Source organism: Euprymna scolopes, chromosome 3, assembly GCF_053919585.1.
Source record: "Euprymna scolopes isolate OS-2025 chromosome 3, ASM5391958v1, whole genome shotgun sequence".
Lineage (NCBI taxonomy): Eukaryota > Metazoa > Mollusca > Cephalopoda > Sepiida > Sepiolidae > Euprymna > Euprymna scolopes.
Window position 1 is genome coordinate 71,136,453 of NC_136484.1, and position 26,832 is coordinate 71,163,284.

The following is a 26,832-nucleotide window of genomic DNA, read 5'->3' on the forward strand; positions in this document are numbered from 1 at the left end:
AAAAGCATAATGCACGATGATAGCATATGTTAACAGGTCCGCAGAAACGAAAAACGATATAGATTATTTTTTTCAACAGATACATATTATTTTGGCCAACATGTATACTTGAATAACATGCATATTATATATATATATATATATATATATATATATATATATATATATATATATATATATATATATATATATATATATATATATATATAAAGTATTAAAATATAGTTGTTAAAAATGAAGAAAACTGAAATAGTATGAATCTGTTTTGTAAATCCTTTGGAAGTCAGAAGTGTTTTATGTTGATTGACACCGATGTCCTTAAGGTCTGTCTAATAATTGTAACACACAAAGCGATTTCATTGGGTAATCATATTGGTTCATGATTCAATGAAAATTAGTGTACATCAGGAAGTTTATTATACTGAAAAGTAATTGGGCTAGATAAGCTATGTATCGGATGAAATCAATTGGAATTTAACAGATTGATAATGTTAAAAAAAATATCTTTTGGCTAGTCAAAACCAAATATTGATTAGGCAGATATATATTTATATTTTGATCTCTCTAATATATATATATATATATATATATATATATATATATATATATATATATATATATATATATATATTAAATAGCTTCCAATGTATTTAACTAAAAAAAGACAATATCTTTTAAAAAGTGCTTAATACACATCTAGAGCTTTTATTAGATATTGATATTTCTTATGAGAGAAAGTCCCTTGAAGATCTCAAAAGTCATTTGAGAAAACATCAATGGAATGGCAAGACCATGTATGAGCTGTCCATGTTATAGTTGTAAGATGAATTGACGTTTGGCTATTTGCATATGTGCCTTTTTGTTTTTTTATATATAATACTTCAAAATCATATCATTTTTTATATCACTTACTTAGTAAAGCATATGTACATACATAAACAAAATGAGCAAAGTAAATGTATATTCAATGCCGATCTTTTCACTAAAGTAAAATATATTAAAGGTTATCTTTAGTATACATTTATATTGTACAGTACTGACATTTCTTAAATGATTGATATTGATTTGTTCCTTTGGCCTAAGATATCTACAAAACATAAAACAGATAGAATTCGTTTCTCTTCATGGAGAAAGATCTCAAATAGACACAATAAATTACGTACTGTGCGATAACAACGGTTAACTTTTAGCAGATGATCTCAGCAGAAGAAACGGGTTGGAAAGCTACCTGGAGTTCAGCACAATAATATAAAAGGAAGCAGACTTACATTAGAGCAGAAAGACAAGTTAAAAGCAATGATTTCTGCAAAGGAATAGAGTCACGTCTTGGAACGTGGTCTATTTTACTTACCAAATCCCATCCGACTGGATAAAAACCTGTGGGCAGCTTAAGTAAGTAAAATACGAGGAGATAATTAAAGATTAGTGGAACAAAAATTCTTTTAAAATGTTTATCTGTTTTTTTTATTATTTACAATCAATGAAATATTTGCAATACTTCATTTGATATTAGTGAACTATTCTTCTAAAGAACTAAAAGAATTCAAAATAAAATCCCACAAACAAATTTTTACTCTGCTTCAATAATAATTATAATGAAGTTATTTTTATAATTCAAAATTACTGTTTTATTAGCGTTTCATGTTTTGGAATATTTTAAATGAGGATTTATAATTTGTATTATTTGGATTATTCAAACTACTGTTTTCCCCTTTGACGTTCTCACAATGTTTCGGCCAATATAATCTCCAACCTTCTTCAGGGTTGTTTTGACGAACTTTTTAAATTCAGACAAAGTAACTGTTAAACATTCATTACTGAAACTTGGTGGAGGTATGTTCCTGAATAGACTTCTTCATACTCACCAGACCTTAATCCGACAGATTTTTATCTATGGTTTATTCCAGCCCAAACCAAGTCAGTGCCAAGAGATGAGTGCATCAGTTATTGAAAATTTTGCATGTTATATCCAGGTATAAACATTGAAGCATATATTTGAATGGCAATAAAACAAAGACTGTTGGATGTGTATATAAGAGAGTTCACTGGAAAGGGAGATAATGTATGTCTTAATACTATATTCACATCTGGATTTGTGTCTTACTGTTATATCCTATTCTCTTTTCTTATTATTTTGAAATAGCAAAAAGTTCACACACTCAGTAAAAAAAAAAGGAAAGCGTCCATAATATATATTAAATTTAAAATGCTTTTACAAATATTATTATAGTTATAAAGGAAATTTATAGAATGCCGTACAATGCAGAAATGTGATGGATAGAAAGAAACTGAAGCAAATTAAGATATAATGGTGGAATAAGCTATGCAGATTCATCTTTTTTAATACAATGTATATGTATTATTTATACTTTTAACATTACATTGTGTTCTTACTTGCATCAGCATGGTCAGCTGAAAGATCCGTATTATATAATATTTTAGGAAAATTTCCCTTTGTCAGATATGTATCTGACTTTAATTCAAACGTGTATACTGGAGCTATTATAAACGTGAGCAATTTTACAGAAATTGAAAATTAATTTTATTTGTTTTAAAAATCTATTATTATTATTATTATTATTATTATTATTATTATTATTATTATTATTATTATTATTATTATTGGTTCACAAGGAGCTTTCACACAGATTATCAAAGATCTTTCCTTGAAAACAGCCTGTGGTGTTCCCTGGAAGCTGAGTGACAGCAAGTCTCCCCAGATTTCCAGTACTCTCCACCTCTTTCGGTAGTATTTGCAAATAAGTTTGCATTATCGCAACAGCTGCTTGCCATTGATTTGTCTTAGCAGCGGCTATTGGTCTTCACTGAAATTTGAGTGGCAATAAGTCTCCCCAAGGTCCCAGTTTTCTTCACACTTATCCAGCGGAGATCTGTCCTCGGTCGTTCCTTCCTCCTTGACTCTACTTGGCTGTTCGTTCTCACCTTTTATTATTATTATTATTATTATTATTATTATTATTATTATTATTATTATTATTATTATTCACTCACTGGGAGTTTTCACACCGGCCATCATCAAAGAGTTGTGGTGTTCCCTGGAGTCTGAGTGACAGCAAGCCTCCTCAGATTTCCAGTATTCTCCACCTCTTTCGATACCATTTGCAAATTAATTAGCGTTATCGCAACAACCGTTTACCATTGATTTCTCGTTGGTAGCAGCCATTGATCCTCACTGGAACTTGAGTGACAATAAGCCTCCCCAAGGTCCCAGTCCTCTTCACTCTCATCCAGTGGAGGCCTGGTTAGTGCTTTTTCTCCTCGGTTTTTCCATCCTCCTATATTCTTCGACTATTTGTTATGGTGTCAGTCGTGCTGACGCCAGTTTTTTTTTTTTTTTGAGGGGGGGGGGGTGAAAAGGGAAAAGAAAAAGGGGAAAATAAAAAGGGTATTATTTAAACTTAATATTTAGTTTAAGTAATAATAATAATATATTTTTTTAAGTTAGCAAATAATTACACACTCAGTAAAAAAATAAATAGTCCATAAGTGCTTTTGTGAATATTATTATAGTTATTTCAAAGTTAAAGTTTTAATAATGATCTTTTAAAGCAGAACAATTAAGTTGGTGTATTGATAAAATAACATTTTGGAAAATGCCTTAAAGATAAATATGAAAAATCCGAAGTTAATAGAAAAAAAACTAACAAAAAGATGTGCTGCGTATAGAATTCATTGATACATAAACATTAAATCTGCAAATTTAAAAATAAAAAGAAATCTGAAAAAAATGCAAATGAAAGAAGAACATTGACAATAACATTAAAGAGAATTGTCATCAGAGGAAGATTTTGAAACAACTGAAATGGAAATGTTTTTCAAAAGTGAATCACACAGCAAAGAATAGAAATTTATAAAACACATAATATTTGAAACTGCCAACAACATTATTACAATCATTTTTTTACTTTTGTTTAAGATATGATAGACATATAAAGTGAAATAAACACATTAGCAAAATTTTATAGCAATCATATCGCGGTGTTTAGTTCAAAAGACAAAGTCTTCTGAATATTCTAATTTTTGATGTATAGCAGTCTGGAACAATCATTCACAATTCTTTCTGCAATTCAACCATATTTGGTACAAATCAACTTCAGTTTATGCCTGACTTGTCCGCCAATTTCCACTCATAAATGTCCAACAGTCTTTGTTTTACCGCTATTCAATAATATTCACATCTGGATACAGCGTACATATCATGAAAGCATCATTGTCTTCATTCAATCTCAGGAGACCATGGAGTACCTCTTGTAAGGGTAGTGTAATTATGAAACAAACGTTGCACACTTTCCTAGCACACTTCTTCTGTGTCAGCACTGCCTGATTCCAGTAACCAAGAGAAGTACATGACGATTGGAAACAATAAGCGGGGAACACATACAGCACCCGGTATTCCCAAATTATTATCCATCTGATACTAGCCAGACTCAATGTCACTTAACTTCAAAGATCTAACGAGAACGATATGTCAACCATATCATATGGCTGCAGCACACAAATTTGTCAATAACTCTGACATACTCTTAGCATTGTTCTTGGCAATTATCATTATTATAAAATGTGACGAACTTCTTCGGATCATGAATGATCTGGAAATTGTTTTGACAGACATTATCATTGAGATATCTCCACAGATAAAAATCCTGAGAGTTAGGGTTCAGTAAGTTTGGAGCCCATTCAGGATCACACCTCCTACCTAATGAGATGATTACCAAAGTGCCCCTGCACATCACTGAACTATGATAAAGCAAATCCTGTTAAACATTCATTACTGAAACTTGGTGGAGGTATGATCCTGAATAGACTTCTTCATACTCACCAGACCTTAATCCGACATATTTTTATCTATGGGTTTATTCCAGACCAAACTAAGTCAGTGCCAAGAGATGAGTGCGTCAGTTATTGAAAATTTTGCATGCTATATCCAGGTATAAACATTTGGAGCATATATTTGAATGGTAAAAAAACAAAGACTGTTGAATATTTATGGCTGAAACTTGGTGGACAAGTCAGGTATAGACTAAAGTTTATTTTTAACAAATGTGTTTTTTATGGAAATCGCTCCAAAGAAGGCATGAAGCCACTTGATGCAAGGAGCTAACAAAAACGAAAGATGATTATCACAAAGACAGGAGATTTCTGTTTGGCTTAGTCTTGAAAAAAAGGAAAATATGGTTGGAGTGTAGAAAGAATTGTGAATTTTATTAACGATTCCATGAGTTGCAGGAGTTGGGGTCATGCTGTAAATAAAAAGTATGTAAAGCAAAACATTTTACATATTCATGAATAAAATGCTTTATATTTTTTTTCTTTATATTTTTTTTTCAATTCAAATTTACTATATAAAACCTGAAAGATATTAAGGGTGCATGGCTTGGAATATGTGCTTCTTAGAAAAGGGGAAAACCAGAGAATTACCGAAGCAATCAGCAGATGGATTGCAACGGATACGAATAGGTATTGTTAGTTTAGAAGGAATTAGGGGGCACATCATTTTGTTTTTGTTTTTTAATCAACTGAACCCAATGGAAATGTTATTGAAATGTTCTTAAGGAAAAGATCGAAGACCAAACTAAAAAAAGAAAGATAAGGATAAAGCCAAATAAGAAAGAAAGAAATAGGGAAAAGAAAAAGAGGAAATTATAAGTTAAGAAAATATGTAAGTGTAACATGAAGAGAGACAGCCAGAAAAAAGTAAAAGAACAATAAAGATTTATTTTGCAAAACAAATTAATTTTTTTCTATCAAGGGGTTAATTCCTAGGCAGCAAAATATAATCTGGAGATTATAAGGCAAAAATAAATCTCAAACTGTTCCATTAAAAAGTCTAGACAAATATGCAATTAAATTGCGGATCCAATTCCTGCCTTTCGACGTGTGCTCCAGAAGAAGTTATAGCCACCTTTGTCCTCTGTAAATCGATCCTGGTTCGCCATACGAGTTTTAAACAATCCTACAATGCGACTCAACTTTTTGGCTACCAGGGCGGATCGTCTTTCGTGCATGCTTACTTCTGAGTTGTCAAGAAAAGTATTTCTACGTATCCATAGTGAATGAAATCACCGTTTGTTGTCTAGTAGTTTTTCAACCGTTGAATTGGGAACCCGTGTGTATGAACGTTCTGAAGTTGCCAATCAAATAGAGACGTTAATGGATATTCATTTTTCCCCTCAAAGCCATGAAGCCGATTTTTTTTTATTTTCATTAACATCTGCTTGATCATTTGTATATTTTACCAGTAAAAATATATTGTGCTTGAAAATACATGACTCATTTCTAAACTTTTATTGTATAAAAAGTGGCCATTTGAGTAGAACAAGATTTAACATAATCTGTTACTTCTCTAGATTTTAGAAATTGAAAACATCAGGAGAGTGTTATTTTATTATGAATTCTATAATTCTATATATTTTTTCAAAACCAAACAAAACGGAAAAAATATTCTTAATAAAGCTCTACACGTAATATTATTTTTTTAATTTTTTTATAAAACTCATACTGGAAATTAAGATCAAGTAATAAAAAAATAAAATTTGCATGGCTTATTTCAAAGCAATTTTCTGTAATACGAAAAAGAATAAGAAAAAAAAGATTTTTTTATTTTCATCATTAGTCATTCTTACAGATCTGAAGAGAGTCTTAAACGAAATATTTTACATAGGCATAAGCATTTTAGCTATTTGACACTTACAAGAAAAGATAGTTTGGCAGAAAGAAAGGCTTGCTTTGCAATAGAAAGAAAGTAAAGGATACCCACAGAAGCTGTTTGGAATAATGGATACGCATCATTATATATATTATATATAAAAGAAAGAAAATAAATTAAAACTGTAAATTAAAATTTACAATTAAATTTATTGTTCGACAGAATACTCCAAAAACAATTTTTTTAAATCCTTATTTCACAGAGTTTCAAAGAATGCTTTACTCATCAGAGGAAAGAAAGATATCAGCAAATTATTATTATAGCCGAGCTAAGAATTTGCTGGTTGAGGCACTAAATGAAACAGCAATTTATGATCATAGCCATAAATTGCAAATATATGTGTGGGGGGGGGGCGCGTATGTACACACATATATATACACACCCACACATCCATATATATATATACATGTAGAAAGAAACGTTGAACCAAATGTCCATAGATAATTATATGCGTATGTTTCACAACTGTTCTATATGTAACATGCCTGTTTGATTTTAAATATTTAATAAATTTCCATGACCAATATGAAATAATAAAGTAAATGAGAAACTTTTGCACTTCAAAATTTACACATACTGAGAAATATAAGGTTTCAAATGCATCAGTATCAACAAATGTTGTGTATTCTTATGGATATTAGGGGATAAAAAGTTTCCATCAAGTTGAACAGTTATTATGGCGTTCTTTCCTTTCAATTCAATCATGTTTGTATAAAAATTCTTACAATCATAAAAATGTATAAATTCTATTTTAAAATGTTCACATAATTCTACGATTTGTGTTTTTCTGACAAAAAAAATGTTTTCGACGGTGGTGAATATGTGACGATATCTAGAACTATGACGTTGACGGTAACCACTTTGTTAGTAACATCTGTGTCAATGACGCCGATCATATTGGCACCTTCACAACTAAAATGAAACTATCTCTCATAAAAAATCTCTATTTTGTGTTCTAATTAGATGGAAAGCAATTTGATTTGTACATTCTTGCTATGTAATTGTTATCTACTATAAAAAGTAAAGTCAGTCCTTTATCCTTAATAAAAGTTAATAAAAGTTAATAAAACTAAATAAAACTAAATAAAACTTAATAAAACTTAATAAAACTTATAAAAAGTAAAGCCAGTCCTTAATAGTAAGTAATTTCTTTATCTATAATAATTTAGATTAGAAAGCTAATTCGATTTAATTTCTCCCAGAAAATATTTTGTCTGACTCCAAAGTATTTCCAAATTCTCACCTTCTTAAAAACTAGAAGCTAACTCTGTATTTGTCCATACAGAGTTACTTACCTTTGATCGAAACAAAAATAATAATATTTTATAGAAAAAACGATCTAGTTTAAAAGATAAAATAAATAACTTATAAGTAAATACACTATCGGGCAACGCCGGGTGAGAACAGCTAGTATGTTATATAATATATCGTTTACTCTAATTTATTGTTTACGTATTACAAATCGTCTTTTATTATTTTAAACTATTAGTTATATAGCAGTTGGTCCAATATGACTTCGTAGAGAAGCAAGCTTTAAAGCCTGTGCAGCATGCGGTTTTGAAACCTGCTTATCATAATTATAACTAAGGCATGCTCCTCTATGGAGATCTGGTTGCTTCTCCAATCTATAACAACAATAAATATTTGTATATAAAACAAAGATAGTTGTGTTTGTGTGGGTCTGTCAACAATCAGATAAACGGTTGATCTTTGAATAAAAATAATTGCATGTTTGCTAATAAAAAATACCACTTCAAGGCCAGAAACTAGCCAACGGTAAGTGTTAGATTTACAGATTCTAATTAAGAAAACAGCAATTCTTTCCTCTTTGTCAGAAACATCACTTACGGATGTGAAGACTAAAGGACAAAATAAGAGAAGCGAGAATTACAAGGCTGCCGAAAATAAACACGTGCTTCACTTTCTATTCTCCACAAATTCGTTGTGAAGTTGATAATCATTCTTTCAAGCATATTTAATTGAATATGATAAAAGTAACAAACATAGACAAACAGTGCATTTTTTTAATTCTAACAGACTTTCGCACGTCAGAGTATGAGATAAAAAAAATCAAATTTTATCTCTCATTCAACGTTCAAATGTTTAATTGGACGCATATGTTTTACTGTCTAACCGGAAATGACTAAAATTTAAACAAAAGTTTAAGAAATAAAGAAAATCACAGATGACATGAATTTTAAACATTTTTTTATATTTATCTAACACTTTAACTTGCACAAGTTTATAAGAATATTGGATAAGTCATAAATAGATGTAATAAAGACAGAATGCCAGTGATATTCTACTATTTTTTAATAATGAGTTACTACTTATTTAGGCTAAAAGCCACTCAAAGATAAAAATTAATGGGATGGATGGACTGTCAGTTAATTGATGAATAATATTATGAAAGGATTGAAGTTTGATTTTTTTATAGATACGGTTTGTAATAAGAATTCGTTATCATTGGATTTGAAGCCGACCATGTTGTAGTCTGCAGGAAAGCAGTCCGGTAACAATGTGGTCTACAGATAGAAAGTTTTGTTTTTAAAGAAATTCTGTTCATGAAAATTCATCGATTGGATCTTAGTCCAGCATCTTCCATGGAAATAACAATGGAGTAGAGAAAGACTAGCAAGCCATCTTCTGTGAGAGAAGGACTGTAGAGAAGAGAAGGGATCATCCCTCTGTAGATTGCAACACTTCTCCAGATTCTTCTTCTTTGCGTGTCTTTGAAGTATGTAGTCATACAACAGTTTCACATTTTTTTTACACAGTTCTTTGCATTATTGTTGAAATCTGCAAAGTCTTTCAAGATGCACAGGTTGGGGAGTAGAGGGTAGATAAGGCAGTGTTGCAACGTATAGTCCTTCTATTCACATTCCCAGATGGTTGGGTCAGGTTTGTAGCCGCATCTGGTCATATCAACTTTTGATCGCCTCATTCATGTTCTCAGGCGGCTGAGTGTTTTCTATTGGAGCTAGGCTGTTTCTAAACCCGGAGGGGAAATCTCAGAAGAAGAGATTCACATGTTAATAAGAGGGGATAGGGTATTATTTAGCCGTCTGGTCCACAGCTTTAGTCTGGTTACTTCCCATCATGGGACATATCTAACTCTTATATATGTAGAGGATTGCATCGGCGGTATAAACTGCATAAATACCAAAGAACAGATCATTGCTAAATAGGATGTACTTATACTTGTTATTCAATTTGTTGCAAATTTAATGATATAAGTACAGCATGTTTGCATATAATCTAATATCGCATGTGGCCATCTAATTTTATCTCAATATTTTGATATATGAGTTTAAAACAATCTATTAAAAACACACAAATAAATTGGTACATGAGTTTATTTAGACTTTTAAACTCACCTTGATATATGCGGGGGGTTGTTTTTTTTTGTTTATTTGTTTGTTTGTTTGTTTGTTTGTAGTTGTTTTTAATGTAACTGGGACGTAAGGAGCTACTAGTAGGGGCCATGCCTATAGGGACATTCTAAGTATAGAGTTGAGAAGCAAGATGTCTGTTCACATTACATTTAAATCTCTGCATGTTAGTACAGTCAGTGAAGCAGAAAGCAGGCAGGGAATTCCAAAGTCTAGGAGGTTGAGAGAAGAAACTATTAGAGTAGAAAGCTTTCCGGTATATCTGAGAACTTTTACAATGAAGGATGGAGGGGATTTTGCTGCTTTTTATAAAGTTATAACATTTTTGATAATCCATGCCTTTTGGTTTATCTGTTTTCAGCATAGCAATCATTTATTTCTGGATCATTCCATGCCAATAGAGTATATTTATTAAAAACAATGGATTTAAAAAAGACCTTTAAATTTTTTCCCCGTGTGAATTATTTCTAAACATGCAGTTTGTTTTCTTATTTTTGCTTTGTTTTTTTGTTTTTTCATTCTAATTTTCTAATTCTTCATTAAAGCTCTGAATAGAAATTAACAAAAGAAAAAGCACAATTTGCCTTCACTACCGGAGTCATATAATTATCTGTGGAACATGTTGCTACAAAATTACTTCTCTGAGGGCTGTAACACTTCCCTGAGGGATACAACATGTTCAGTTTCAAATCTAAGCTCAATAAACACTTGTAATAAATCTTCTTCATAAATCATAAAATTTTATCCATTCCATTTATTAATTGTAATCCTCTCATAATATTTATGATCATTCAACTGACAAATCTATCCATCGCATTAAGCCTTGGCATCGAGTGGCTTTTAGCCTTGATGAATGGTTACTCGTTAATAAATTGTATGTGTCTAACAGTGAGAATGATGCAGCAAGTTAGGAAAACCATGATATATCATGCTACCAGTCCATTTGTTAACAAAAGTATTTTCTCAAGATATCTCATGTCCCCTTCCTCCCCTCTTTAAAAAATAATAATCAAAATATACGATATCGTGGGAGAAATCCGTGAAAAGGTTCAAACCTATAGAAAGATTATCGTCTAAGATCGTTTATAATAAGCATAACATTATCACATTCCAAACAGCTTTTAATTATAAGCTATTTTTTCCTTGAACATATTTGGAATAGAAGAAAAATAGCTCCGTGTTTTGTGCAGTAGCAATATAGAGAGAAAGAAAAGGAGAAGTACGAAAGAAAGCAGTGCTTCAAAATAATGACACTTACAGGCACGTCCTGTTCGGCTCTGGCGACTGCTACGACCTTAACATGAAGCCAACAAGGTGAGAACGGTGAACAACAGTGAATACCATGTGGACAAAATATACATGAGGTACTAAGCCATAAACAATCGTCAGGCATATTTTTTTCGTCAAATTTACATCAGATTTTGAAAAATAATCAAAGCAAAATCATCCAAATTTTAGGGGTTTTTTTCTTTCATCATATAAACTCTAATTTTTTAATTGGTTTATTTTGTCAATATAAATATACTAAGTAAGAAAACATTAGTTCAATAGTTATAACTTTAGTTGTACAACAAGATTATACAACACTGATTTTCTATAAGTAAATAAAAAATAAAATGTTACAGATTCATAGGATACAAATAAATACTGCAAGAAAAATTGGGCTCAATGATTTTCCCTTAAAGTCAAACAGAGCTCATATATTATAGTTCAGTAGAATACAAAATTTATGACATTTTTAATATTTTTGCAATTTTCTAGTCTGGGTATGATAATAAATTTAAATTCTGGAAACATATGTACACAAGGACAAGTATTGTTAGTGTTAACTCTTTCAGAGTATATTATAAAATATTACACACACGCACACAGAAATATATATATATATATATATATATATATATATATATATATATATATATATATATATATATATATAGTCATCCACATACAGTACTGCTTCGTTGTATCACAACTCATCAGTGTGGCTAGGCTAGCACCTTTCCCTAGCTGGGGATTGAACCTACTAACATCACATTGATAGTCGGCAGTTTTACCTACCGGCCCAAGGGATCGGTACTCGTAAATGACCGCAACAAATGTCCATTTAAATAAACACTCGCCCACTGCTTTTACAGTGGTTGAGCTGCTTGTTTATTTGCAAACAAACAAAACAGCGAGCCTCACTTTCTAGCCAATTAAGCAGCAGTGAGATATATTTACAATAGTGCCCTACCCAAAGAGGGGGTGCTTAAAATATATAAAGTCATCCACATACAATACTGTTTCGTTGTATCACAACTCATCAGTGTGGTTAGACGGAAACGGTCAAAATCCTACAATTTGATGAATTTCTTCTGCCGGCAGAAACAAAGTTTACAAATAGCGATAGAGAAGGACTCAAAATTTTCTTATAGATTAAGTATGTATTAGTGATGGGACGGTTCCAATATTTTCCCTGATTCTGATACAATTACCGATTCTGTTCTAAATTCTCCTTTCCAATACAATTACTAATACCGATTTCAATTCTTTTTAAACATCTAAATATTTAGCTATAAAATTGTTTTTTTCTTCTAATTTTTAGATTACGATAAAAGAACTATGTATATGTAGATATATATTCACAAACATAAAAATACATTTGTAAGGGGTCTATAGATTTTATTGGTAGTTTAAAATCAATAAATATTAACCATTTTATCATTAGGACAGTAATGGAAAATCAAGTTTTCAAAAATAAGCAACAAAAACAATCAATTAAAAAAATCGCTTGTCAGGGGTTCCCTTCTTGGTGTTAACACTTAATCGCTATATGCGATACATAGATATTCGAATGTTCCATTTAAGTTCTTCTCTATCTCTCAAACACTGAGTAAAGAAATTGAGAACATAATTTTTCTTTTCCCAATTGATCATTTAAATGTGTTATAGTATACCATTTTATTTTTCTCTCGATCTTACTGGATTCCAGGACAAGAATACATCTAGTTTGGTTGAGTATCCAGCTTTGTACTGTTACTTGAGGTAACATCACTTGGAGAAGATGCACCATTCCTCGTAAAAACTAGTTTGTCTTTGCCATACCAAGGAGATCTTATTTGGGCTGTGAATACTATGTGATTTTGAATATTTAGTCAGGCTTTACTTATAGCAAAAAGTATCCTCATGCCAGGTTGTCCTGACAAACCCTTGTACAGAGAGACCTTAAATACTCGAAGATAGTGTCTAGTAGGCATTCAAGTTCTCTCCTGTCTAGTAAGCATTCAAATTCGCTCATATATATATGTATATATATATATATATATATGTATATATATATATATATATATATATATATATATATATATATATATATATATATATATATATATATATATATATATATATATATATATATAAACTAAAGCTGCCTTTAGGAATGCTCGCAATCATTGTAAAAGAGTTATAGAAAATGTGAGAGAGTCTTCTTTTGCCCACCCTGTAAAAATTAAAGTAGCGAAGCAAATGCTTGGTTTCCACGAGTTTTGGCACATAACCAACAGGATTCTGAATAGATGCATATCTTCAATTCCAACCAAAATCAACAGTCCTGAAGTTCAGCATCCAACAAAACCAAACTCTTAGCCAAGAACTTCGTATTAAATTCCACCCAGAATAATCAGGGCCATCTAGCCCCTGAATTTCCTCCAAGGACCCAAAATACTCTAAGTGATATCCATATCTCCGTCCGAAACCTTGCCAGACTTATCAAGAATCTTGATTCCAGCAAAGCAACTAGCTCTGATAACATTCCAACGATATTGATAAAAAAAACTGCAACCATAACTAGTTCTTATACTAATCAAGTTGTTAAAATGCTGCCTTCAAGAGAGATGCTCAGCAACTCCCTGAAAAACCTCGACCTCCCATATTTAACATATAACCTCGACCTCCCATAAATAAAATATATAAGAACCTCTCATATTTAAAAATATGGGAGGTCCTTCCTCCGTTTCTCAGTATAGACCAATCTGTAACTTGTGTGTCATAACTTACTTGTGTCTATGATAAGTAGAGAAATTGTCAACCACCTCAACAAAAATAACCTATTTAGTAACATGCAATATGGTTTCCATTCTGAGAGATAAAAAGCTGATATGTTGACGTTAATATCACACAGGATCAGTGAATCTATTGACTGTGGTTTCGTTCCTTGACATATCCAGGGCATATTGCCGAAAATGTTCTCCCAATCATCAAATCCTTTCTCTCCAATAAGTTTATTAAAGTAGTTGTTGATGGGCAAAATTTCGAACTTCACAATATTAATGCTGGCATACCACAGGAATCCTGTGCTCAACTCTCTTTCTAATTTTCATCAACGATCTCATAAATCATATTCTGAGATCTTTCATCAACATCTATGCAGACGATACTATCATCTATGACAACATCTCAAAGGCCGGCAATGATCAGGATTTTTCTGATTCTCTTTCCTCTGACCTGGAGCATGTACAATGAGGTAAAAAGTGGTTAGCAACCTTAAATGTGTCCAAAAAAAAACTTCTATCTTTTCACCACAAACGCTCAAGTCTCCACTTAATCCCAATAGAAATAAACAGCTCTCGTCTTGAAGAAACACAATGCTTTGACAAACTTCTGGAACTGACCTTCACTCTTGACCTGAAATGGAAGTCCTACATCAGATCCGTTGCCAGAATCAATGGAAAAATTGTAGGATCATTCTTCCACTCCAGATAATATCTCACTCCCGACGCTATACTCTACCTGTACAAGAGTCAAATACGACCCAGGATGGAGTACTGCTGCCACATCTGGGGTGGAGCTCCTAAGAGTCCCCTCTCCTGCCTTGAGAGGGTTCAAAACCGTTTTCGGAATTTAGTCAATGACAACCTTTTTGCCTCCCTAGTGCCTCCTTCTCACAGAAGAGACGTTGCAAGTCTATCTCTGCTCTATCGTTACTTTCATGGCAGATGATCGACTGAACTCCAATCCATGGGTCTCCCCTGTAAAAGGTTTGTTACAAATACTCGTTTCACTACAACAATTGTCAGCAACTTTGCTCACTCTCTATCTGTCCCTAAAACTAAACATAAATTTAATGAGCAGAGTTTCTTTCCTAGAACTATCTGTCTGTGGGAAAAGATACGGTAGAGTTGCTTCTCAGCTGACTATAACTTGGTCCTTTTCAAGTCCTATGTAAATAAGTTTTTGTTGACTCGTCCTCTTAAATAGCTAGACTATACACAAGTGTCATCATTACTGATCATCACTGAGTTGTCTAAATAACTACCTAACACTTATTAACCCTTATTCTTCAGTGTCCTCCCAGCCTTGGTAAGTGGTGAATTTGAAGTAAAAAGAAAATTTTTTTATATATACATACAGGGTGCCTTCAATAAGTTTCAATTTTTTTTTTTTTTTTGTTCCCTGTGACTCTTGGTTATTCCCTAAGCTTAAGAAAAACCTTAGAAGCTGTCGCTATGAGACAATTGGAGAAATAAAAGAGGCTGTGATGAAAGTCATTGACATGCTCATACAAGAAGTTGTTGGAACAGTACAACAAGTGTATTGCAGCTGGAGGAGATTACTTCGAAGGAGACTAAAGTTTCATGTGTGTACTAAAAGTGTGCATTCGAAAAAAGTCCGAAAACTTATTTAAAGTCCCTCGTATATATATATATATATATATATATATATATATATATATATATATATATATATATATATATATATATATATATATATATATATATAAATATACTGTTCTGCCAAAAGGGAATTCAACACTTGTCATTTTTTCAAAAATTGCAAATTTAAGTTAAATTGAATGTAACTGTTTAAACAACCTATACCTCATTTGATTGCCCTTTTATTCTTCTAGAATTTTACCTGTTCATATTTGACTTTTAATTGACATATCCTAATGTTCACGTCAATTTAAAAAAATAACTTCGAATTGAGAAGGCAAAAAGAAACTCTGCATAATGGAAAATTTGTTATTTAAATGTACCTTTAGAACATTAATGCAACATAAATACAATAGGGACACAATGAACTAGTTAATATTTAATAGACCTTCTGCAATTTGACGGCCTGCAAATTTTAGACTATTCTCTTTAATTAATCTGTGGCAATACTCCATTGAAATGGCATCCCACTTCTCTTTCATTTTTGTCCAAAGTTCTTTCAGATTTGAAATTTTATCATTGCGTAGCTTTTGCTTGATGTAATGCCATATGTTTTCGATAGGATCGAGGTCCGGAGATTGTACAGGCTAATCCAAATACAGAATATCATGCTCTTCAAAAAACTTCTTGACGTTGCCAGGTGTTTGAATGGGAGCATTATCCTGCATGAAGATGAGATTATCCTCCAAACCCCAGCAAAAGTAAGGTAGAAAATGCTCAGTCAACAGATTATTGTAGTTGGTCGAATTAAGCGACTTATAGGCTCTGAACCATAGGCACTAATAACCAAAACCTCTACCACCTTGCAGCATTAAAATTGTGCACCTAGGATTAAATTCTTCATCTTTCCTTCGACTAATATAATGAGTAATGATCTTTATTGCATCTTACAAAGTTCAGACGACATTTTCTGTTCTTTACAGAAATCATTGGCTTGCAACACAGTCTGGCAAATTAAATTCCTTCAATTTGTTTTCAACTGTAGAAAGAGAGTACTTTTTAACAAGATTACACTGTTTTTTGATCGGGGGGGGGGAATCTGTTTCTGAGGCTTGATAGCATTGTCTTTCCTGTAAGAAGTAACTCTAGGACGATCAGATTTAGGTGCATCACAAACACTGCCGGTGTTTTGGTGCTTCGCACAGTCATTTATACCGTTTTCTCATCACATTTCAATCTGTGGCTGATTTCTCGATTGGATAAATCAGAAAGGTGGAGATTAATGAGAGACTCTAGGGATATGGACTAAATGTTACATTGTATAGCCTAGGAACAACCATTACGATTAGAGATGGTAAAAGGTAGATAGTTCAAGCTGGCTTTAAGCTCATTTGTTGCTGCATAGTTTCTTTTTGCCTTCTCAATTTGAAGCTAATTTTTTTAAATTGACGTGAACACTAGAATGCTTCAAATAAAAGTCAAATATGAACAGGTAAAATTACAGAGGAATAATGGGTGAATCAGATGAGGTATAGATTGTTTAAGCAGTTGCATTCAATTTAGCTTAAATTTGTGTTTTTGGAAAAAATAACAAGTGTGGACTTTCTTTTTTGCGCCACTGTATATATAAGCCAAGTAAAATTATTATAATTTCAAAAATTGCGCATCTTATATCTCTTCATACAACTTTATTAAAGAGATTGCTAAAGTTGATAACAGTTATTCGTATGGGTTATTCATAACAGGATGGCTTTAAAATATATTATTATTATTATTATTATAATTATTATTATTATTATTATTATTATTATTATTATTATTATAATATGGCAAGAAAGTGTATAGCATGGGGTTTGATTGAGAATTCAATAGGTGCATAAGCATAAGTCTTTCTGAGCTCAATCACACATCATGAAAAATATTTTAGATAGTTTTCAGGTATTTTGGCGGTCTAATCATCTTCATTTATTTAAGGTCCTAATAATTTCTTTTATATTTTATTTATAATAATAATAATAATAATAATAATAATAATAATAATAATAATAATAATAATAATAATAATAATGTTAGAGATAGTCATTGTGTTTAGAATAAAACATCCAAACTCATACACGTTCATTAATTTCATTTTATTAGGATGACGTAATTCACTGTAAATTCACTGTAAATTCACTGTAAATTCAATGGGGAACATACTAGAATATAATGGGACTCATTGATTTCTATTTCATTCATGTAATATTTTGCAAAAACAAATTAATTTTTACATAAATAACAAAATCAAATTATATTTTTAAACACTAAATCCTCCAATGAAAAAAGGCTTATAACACAAATAACAGCAGACATGATTACCTGATGGAAAGCACAAGAATTACCACAGAATAATGACTTTATAAGACACTAGTGTACATCCTCCATTAAAAATGACAAGGAAAAGATTATGCATCACCAGCGTTCACACTAATATTGTGAAATTTTTAACAAGTAAAATAGGAATAAAGGATGAATCAAATTAAGTATAGGTTGTTTAAGCAGTTACATTCAATTTAGCTTAAATTTGTGGGGGGGGGGTTTAAATGACAAGTGTGGACTTTCTTTTTAGCACCACTGTATAAATATATATATGTATAAATATTGTAAAGAATTAAATTTTTAACATTTTCTAGAATAAAAATCATGTCATATATATTTTCATCAAAATTGGAATATGGATACTCTACATAAGGTTTAGTATGATTATATCTTGCTTTTAATCTTCGTAATCGTATATAAAAGTGTTCGGAGAATAATTTTACCCAATGCACTGTTACTGATTTATAATAGGAAATTTACAAACTGATTTTCATATTCAAATCATGTGCCTTATTATTAGTCCATGTCTATGGTTAAGCACCTCAAATGAAAATACATGTGAAAACTGGCAACAATAAAAAAACAAGTAAAAAGAAAATATCTCAGATACAGGAGTTGGACAAATAATGGAAATGATCGCAAGCAGTGGTTTCCTAATGGCAGCCCTCCCATGAAATCCAGCCTTATGAAACTCATGATGAACAGTTTTTGTTAAAACGGAATTATCCAGGTTCCATAATTTTGGGCGCCATGGTTTTGTGCTCTTTCATTCACAATCCTCACAAGAACTCTACGATCTCTTTCATAGAGATTCGGCTTTCTTCCAAAGTTTTGTTTGGAGGAGGATATTTTCCTTCCTTTTCAATAGAGTCTCATCATTTTGCGAGACAGTTCCTCTTGATACGGCCACCATCTCAGCCACTTCTGTTACAGCAGCACCTGTCATACGGACATCAACAAATTGCCCTCTTTAGAAATCTGAAAGATCTGTCATTTTAATTTTTCTTACTAATATACACTATCTGAAATAAAAAATAAATTTAACCAATTAATACAGGACAATAATGACCATAAATAAAAAAAATAAAAATAAAAAAAGTGAAATCAATATTTGGGGGGTTTTTATAGGGTTTTTTTTTTTTTTTTCAATTTTTATCTTTTTTCAAATTGGTGCAAAATTCACAAGGTGTTTCCACCATTTTGTCCAACTTCTGTATTTCTGTGAGAGCAAAGTGATAAAATATGTGAAATCTACAAAATAATCATTCTTTTCATTTACAAAGATAAGAACATGAAATTCGATTTCATTTGCAGTTTTTAAAAAATGGCGACCACTTGAACATATTTCATTGGTAGCAACAGTAAACGATAAAGAATGATTGATCTTAAGCTGGATTACTCTTTCTTTTTAATATGACGAATATGATTACAAACAGAAAAAACTTCAAGATGGTTTGGCATAAATTTTGAACAGCAAAAATATTCTAATTAATCTTCTCTTTCACTTCATTTGCATATACCATAATTGTAACCATAGTTACATAGTTGCGTATACCATAATTGTAACCATAGTTACATAGTTGCATATACCATAGTTGTACTCGGTTTATTTTCGTTTATTCAAAGTGTAGCCGTTCCATATTTTGATGCACTATTTTTTGCTGTAAATTGGCCCACCACTCAATCAGACGCCTTGGCGTAGAAAAACAGGAATTTTTAAAACTAATTTTTGGTAGTGCCCATCCAATCTGTTTTTACCACTTAACTTTGTCATTTTTAAATAAACTTTTAAAATATGTTAATTAATAACATGTCATAATGGTATAAATTTTGATGTCTGACATGAGGGAAAATAGTTAAAGATATAAAAAAAAAGCAGCTATTCCATAAAAGAAACATATAAATAAACTGTGATTTATTAGAAAAAAGAAAAAGATATTTAAATTATATATGTGTGTGTGTGTGTGTGTGTGTGTGTGTGTGTGTGTGTCTGCTGAGCTTTATCAGTACTAGATAGGTGACCATTTGGTACTAAGCGCTGTATGAAATCTTCCCTAACTGAGATATACATGCGATTGGGAGATTACATGTGTTTGGTGGAAACCAAATGCCTGTGCAGGACGAATACTCTACCATGTATTACTATTACTGAATGAAGAGAAAGATATGTATGTTACTCTACAATGTAGAATATTTTCTTATAATCCGCTGGAATATTAATTATAATTTTTTTCTATTCCATCTTTACTCCAAAAAAAGGCACAGTATAACTTTGAAGTAGGAGGCTACTATCGGGGTCATAAGTTGCAGGAATATTATGAAGGGAGATGTGCAGCAAGATGTCTGTTCACATTACACTTGAACTTCTGCATGTCAGTACAGTTGGAAAAGCAGAATCCCGGAAGGGAGTTCCAAAGTCTAAAAGTTCTGGGAAAGAAACTATTGGAGTAGAAGGCTTTCTTACATCTAGGGATTTCTACTGTATAGTGGTGAGATTTAACTGCTTGTCAGGTTTGTTGGGTGTATTTACCTTGACGAGGGTACAAGTGTTTGTAGTTCGTCAGAGCATTCACTATCAAAATACTTGTAGAACAGGCAGAGGGGTGCAACATTTCGTTGACGGGACAGAGGCTCAAGCTTAGATGGCAGTTCAGGACCTATCAGGTTGGCAACTCTCTTTTGAGCCCTGTCCAGGAGTGAGAAGTCGATGCAAAAGTTTTGTCGGTTTGAAGAATGGGCATTTTTAACCATTGTAATTTATTTTATGCTTTTCATTATGATTAATTCATAATTTTTTCTTTCAGATTATAAAAGCCTCATTCATATTTTTCTATCATATTTTCACCATTGTTGATCGAAATCATATATTAATTGGAATATATATATAAAAAAAAATAATGTATATATTTATATTATTTTTTATTTTATACATATTTTTTATATATTTCTTATATATTTTTAATAACTAATAATTATAGAGATGGTACAAGTTAATAAGAATGTAAATATATACAAATGATACTAATAACAAAGAAGGGAGTAATAAGTAGTGGAATGGATTCAACCAAACACTATATAAAAACAGTAGTTTGTAAGTAAGGGACGGGTGACGTGGGTAAGAAATACTTTTTTAAATAACATGAATTTATCGGGAGGAAAAAAATTAGATCCAATAGCAAAAATATTTTTATGCGTGTGTTTTGAGGGAGGTAGTTTTTGATCAACACTGCTGGGGAGCCATGATTTAATATACTGTTTTTGTTTTTAAATCCCTGAAACAGTGTTTCATCATAAACAACTGATGATCCCTTTAAGAACATTGGTACTATTATTTGTTCATGTAAGTAAGACTATTTAGCGATGCAGGAAATTAGTTGACTTACTGACAAAATAATTTTCCAATGACAGACATATTTTTGATAGTTTTAAAGGTTTTAAAGAAACTTCCAAGGCTATATATATATATATATATATATATATATATATATATATATATACAGAGAGAGAGAGAGAGAGAGAGAGAGAGAGAGAGAGAGGGATTAGCAGGCCGCCTGTCGTTTCCCGGTCTTATCATACACTTAAATATGATATTTTCATTTATGCAGATTTGGCATTTATTATCATAGAGTCAATTCTCTATTTATTATTATATTGTGCCCATTATACAGTAGTGGCTGCCTGGCGTGGCCTAGTCGTAAAATGACCTTAAATCTGATATTTTAATTTATACAGATTTCATATTTATTATTATAGAGACAAAATTTTATTGGTTTTATATAGTAGCGATTTCAAAAATTTTATTGGTTTTATATAGTAGCGATTTCAAATATTTTATTGGTTATTATATTGTAGCGATTTCAAAAATTTCATTGATTATTATATTGTAGCGATTTCAAAAGTTTCAAAAATATGATTTGGGAGCCATCAGCTAGAATCGAAACCAAAGCATTCAGTGCTTCAGCATTATTTGTTACTATCTGAACCACCAACAGATGGATATCAAAATTCTAAAAATTAACTGACATTTACATATAAATGTGTATTTGTGCATGCATAGAGAAGCACTTTAAGTAGACTTACGCCTGCAAAGTTCCAATCAATTTTGACCACTTAGCAGCTATTTTTACCGGCTAAAAACTAAATCGAATTCATACCCCATCTGTATATTTTCTTGACCAAGCTCTTTTGAATTATTACTTATTGTGAGGATTACAAAATCACTTAGATGGCCTTAGATTAATGAGAGAAGATTGAACATAAGGCAGACTCATATTTCACATCAAAACCTAAAGAATTTTACAATCGACGCATTTATAAGCTCGTTGACAGATGAAATCAAGTTATAGTTGTTCTTGTTAAAGATAAAGATATTCAAAAACACAGTTTTTCATTTGTAAGATGAAATTTTAAATCCGCAAAAACTTTTGCACCGACCTAATAGTTATTTATGTTTAGGGGTTAAAAACAAGTGTTTATGTAGGAAAGAGAGTTTACAAAAGAACAGAAGAAAACAAATAGAAACAATTAAGAAAGAGAAACATGATTGTTTTGCTGGCTTTGTGATGTTTAGACTCACCTGCGCTACTTTCGACATTTCTTCTTCCTATCCAATATGTCAGCATAGAAAAATAAACAAATAATTCAATGGAGAACAAGGAGCTGGACGAAATTTTAAAGAAAGCAATAATAGTAAAAATAACACAGGAAAATAAAGGCAAGAATTGGTTTTGTTAAGTTAGATCTAAAATTTGTCTTTTTAGCTAGTTGTGATGCCTTCCACCACTCCTATGCTGAGAAGATTCAATGTACTTTCTTCAAAACATGGCATTAAGTTATGCCACCAAAACATCCTGGAAACATACCATGAGCTCTGCTGCTTAAATTCCTTAATGGAAAAATACATAATTGTTTATCTGCTGCTCACAAATGCATACACGTTTCGGCTTTACAACACTCTTCCTTACACTAAACCAACACACCAAACTTTAATAGCCATCAGCTAACACCCAGGTATTTTTAACTATAATAAATTCGGCCATGAACTTACCTCAGTCATTGTCTATTTGGTAGGGATCATTAAACATAGAATCCCAGTATTTTCTAAATGCAATCAAACAGCCATTTTCAGAAAAACTTTCACATATCATAATGTGATCAAATTTCCACTCTTTATTGCCGTCTGCTTCCTGAGATATCCACTTTATCTCAGCCTGCTTCTCTAAATCCTACTTTTATTAGCAGCAATAGCTCCTGTTCCAGCGACTCTTGCTCAAGCTCCTGATCTTTGGCAGCTCCGGTTCTTGCCTTTCCACTTGCAATAGATGTCCTACTCTTGCTTGTTCTTGACAATCCAGTCATTAGCCACATCCACATAGATCAGACCTACCTGAGGCACCTGATAACATCTCAAGTATCCACATCAAACTTTGTGTCACGTTAGCCCATGCTGTCCAAGTTTCAGATTCCTCATTCCTGTCAATCAAGCTACTCCTGATGTACAAGTTCCAGTCAATCCAGCTTTTCATATTGTTCAGCTTCCAGAAGTATCTTTCTTGTCATCCAGATCCCAGAAAGGTGATCTTTGTCAATCCAGCTCTTCCTACTGTCTAGATTCCAGAAACGCTATTTCAATCCTTCTAGCCTCCCTTCTTCCACAGACGTTACCTTCTGTTATTATTCTTGTACTTTTAGTGTAAACAAATAAAACCTCTATTTTACACTTTTCATCTGCATTTGTCTTCTCTTCTTTGACAATGTCATATTTTTTCTGTGTCTATTTTCTTAGTTGCAAGATCTATCATCCAGGTGATTGGCTTCTGCAACAAACTAACATTTCACTTCTGAGTACCAAAATAACTCCAGTCTTTCTGTATCGCAGCAACTTAGTTTAGCTACAAGATACCATTACTTTCTATGAAAAACCATTAAAAATATTGCATTTAACACATATGTACTTATTGTATAGAATGGTTTTAAAATTTCAGTTGTGTGTAATAGAAAATATGAGCCACCGATTGTAACAACAAATAGTTAACAAACTGCTAGCAGAGATTCAGATTCAGATTCTCCAAATTGCATTGTCGATGTAAATAAAGAAGAAAAACTCTCTTTCCTTTTCTTTCATACATCCAATTGTGTATTTCTTTAATTGTTGGAGATACCAATCTTCGTCACGCCTTCACCATTTATAATAGGGTCACTTCTATGATATGCAGTCAAAGTGATGAGGAAAGAAAGTCATAAAATGATTAAATTAACTCTATATCCCCAAGTACACATCGTGTATAAAAGGTCAATTGTATACGGTTTCCTTTATCGTTTGCATTCTTAATACGCTTTTTGGTGCATGTATTACATAGCACCAATCCCAGAGTCTACACCAGTAACCATTAGGCCATGAATACTCCTCTACATTGTGTCTGTCATTTTCCTTTTGCTTTATATCTCCATAAGACATGTGATATATTGCAATGTTTATACTTTTTTATTCGTCTATGACTTTCAATTTCTGTTTATATCCTTGTTTGGGTGTAGATTTCTGTTATATCTGCTCCAGGTCTCAAGCATATTTATCGTTCACTTTCAGATTGACTTTTACTTTTCTACGTTCATAATCTTTATTCAATTTATAAAACATATGTTCTTTTTAATAATATTTTTTAACTTTTACATGAAATGTAATTGTTGTCTTCTGGTATAATTTCTTTCAAAATTTCAAATTCTTGAACAATCTTTCATTTGCTTCTTTTATCTTTGCACCAAAAACGTCATTGTTATAAGACAAATAGAATCAATAATATCCTTTGTTTGGAAGGTTTTAATTAACTTTAGAATTAGAAATGTGTTTTACGCCTTAAAATGAAATGACAAACGCCACCTTCTGGCATTTAAAAACAAGGAGAAATAAAGGGAGATAACTGAAACTAAAACAACATATACAAATCTATTGTGAATAATTAATTGAATTCAAGTTGCAATTTTACCTTGGTAAAATAATAATGGACGCATACCTATTACAAGTGTATAAGTAAATGCGATAATTAATTTAAATTATTTACATATTTGAGACTGTTATCTTCATTGTGGCTATCATATTCACAGCGTTCAAAACCCTGCTGCCTCTGACTTTCGTCGGATGCATTTTATCATACTCTTTAACTGTCTAGGAAATTCAAATGGAACCTATAGAAATAGATTTTTCATTCCACATTTCATGTCTTTGGATAATCATATTAATAAAAAAATATTTTCATTGTTTTTTTTTTTTTTAGTTCTTTCATCAAGGATTGAACCAAAAATTTCCAAATAATAGAATCCACTTTAAAATATCACTATAAGACTTGTATCCAATATGCTTTGACACTTGTCCGATGAGAAGTACATTCGAAAGTACACTGGTCGAATAGATGTGATTATAACGGCCACAATGAGGAAACTGGTAAATAATGAAACAAAACGAAATGTTACATCATAAAAATACGAATATAATAGATATGATAAGATTCGAACTCAACTTGCCGATTCCATAGTCGGTATAAGTTTCGATTACCCAACATATGCATTTCTACAAAATTTAGAACAAGACTACAAATAATATATCATTGAAAGTTTTTTTGTTTTGTTTTTTTTGTTTTTTTTTTTTGCTTAAAAACAAATAAAGGGAAATTAAAAGATACAAAAGGTACAAAGTTGAACAGTAGAGGCAAGTAAGACTTGATCCACATTTTCCAAATAATTTTATGAATAGGCATGTGCAAAAAACATGCTAAATTAACAAAAATTCTCGATTGGAAATGTTAATATATATATATATATATATATATATATATATATATGTGTGTGTGTGTGTGTGTGTGTGTGTGTGTGTGTGTGTGTGTGTGTGTGTGTGTGTGTGCATACATATATACATACATATAGAGAGAGATATACATACATATATATTCATATATACATATATATATACATACATTCATATATATATACATATATACATATACATATCTACATATACATTTATACATATATATATATACATACATATATATACATACATATATATGCATATATATACATATATACATGCATATATATCCATATATATCTATATACATATATACACATATACATATGTACATACATATATGCATACATATATACATATATGCATACATATATATATACATATATACATGCATATATATATATACATACATATACATATATACATACATATATATATATATAAAATATATATATATACATACATATACATATATACATACATATATATACATACATATATATACATACATACATATATATATATAGATATATATATATATACATACATGCGTATATATATATATATATATATATATGTATATACATAAATATATATATACATCATGGCACCAACTCGTTCTCGAGTATTGCCATTACTTAATATATCTCTGGCACCGAATGACGCAAACATGAGTGCAACTAGCAGCATGTACCAGACGGTCACCTCTATGAACTTTCTATAGTCCTGCACATTCATCGATGACCGGGTCCAAGATGTGGTGCCCTGAACACCTACCAGGCCAGACCCTGGAAGTTCCAGAGCCCTTATTTCCATTGACACCCATCCTTGCACCAGTCTTCATTGAATGTCCGTTTGCCAATTTTAGGCTAAAACCAACCCTTTTGCTATCGAGATACACACTGATTGCAAAATGTGTAT

The 26,832-nt window shown here is 31.5% G+C and overlaps 1 protein-coding gene across 8 annotated transcripts in view; it reads right to left on the reverse strand.

The window, feature by feature from the left end:
- LOC145256092 (armadillo repeat-containing protein 3-like) overlaps positions 1-26,832 on the reverse strand; it is a 257,032-nt gene that overhangs the window by 122,292 nt on the left and 107,908 nt on the right. For 2 of the 8 annotated variants that reach the window (XM_080114683.1, XM_080114676.1), the window contains 3 exons: positions 22,687-22,713; positions 11,378-11,413; positions 1,352-1,387 (listed from right to left, as the gene is read on the reverse strand). The exons of 1 other annotated variant lie outside the window; for it this stretch is intronic. In XM_080114683.1, coding sequence (XP_079970809.1) covers positions 1,352-1,387; positions 11,378-11,413; positions 22,687-22,713 — 99 coding nt within the window. The remainder of the gene's footprint in view (positions 1-1,351; positions 1,388-11,377; positions 11,414-22,686; positions 22,714-26,832) is intronic. 5 more of the 8 variants (XM_080114712.1, XM_080114690.1, XM_080114694.1 and 2 more) reach the window with 4 other exon arrangements.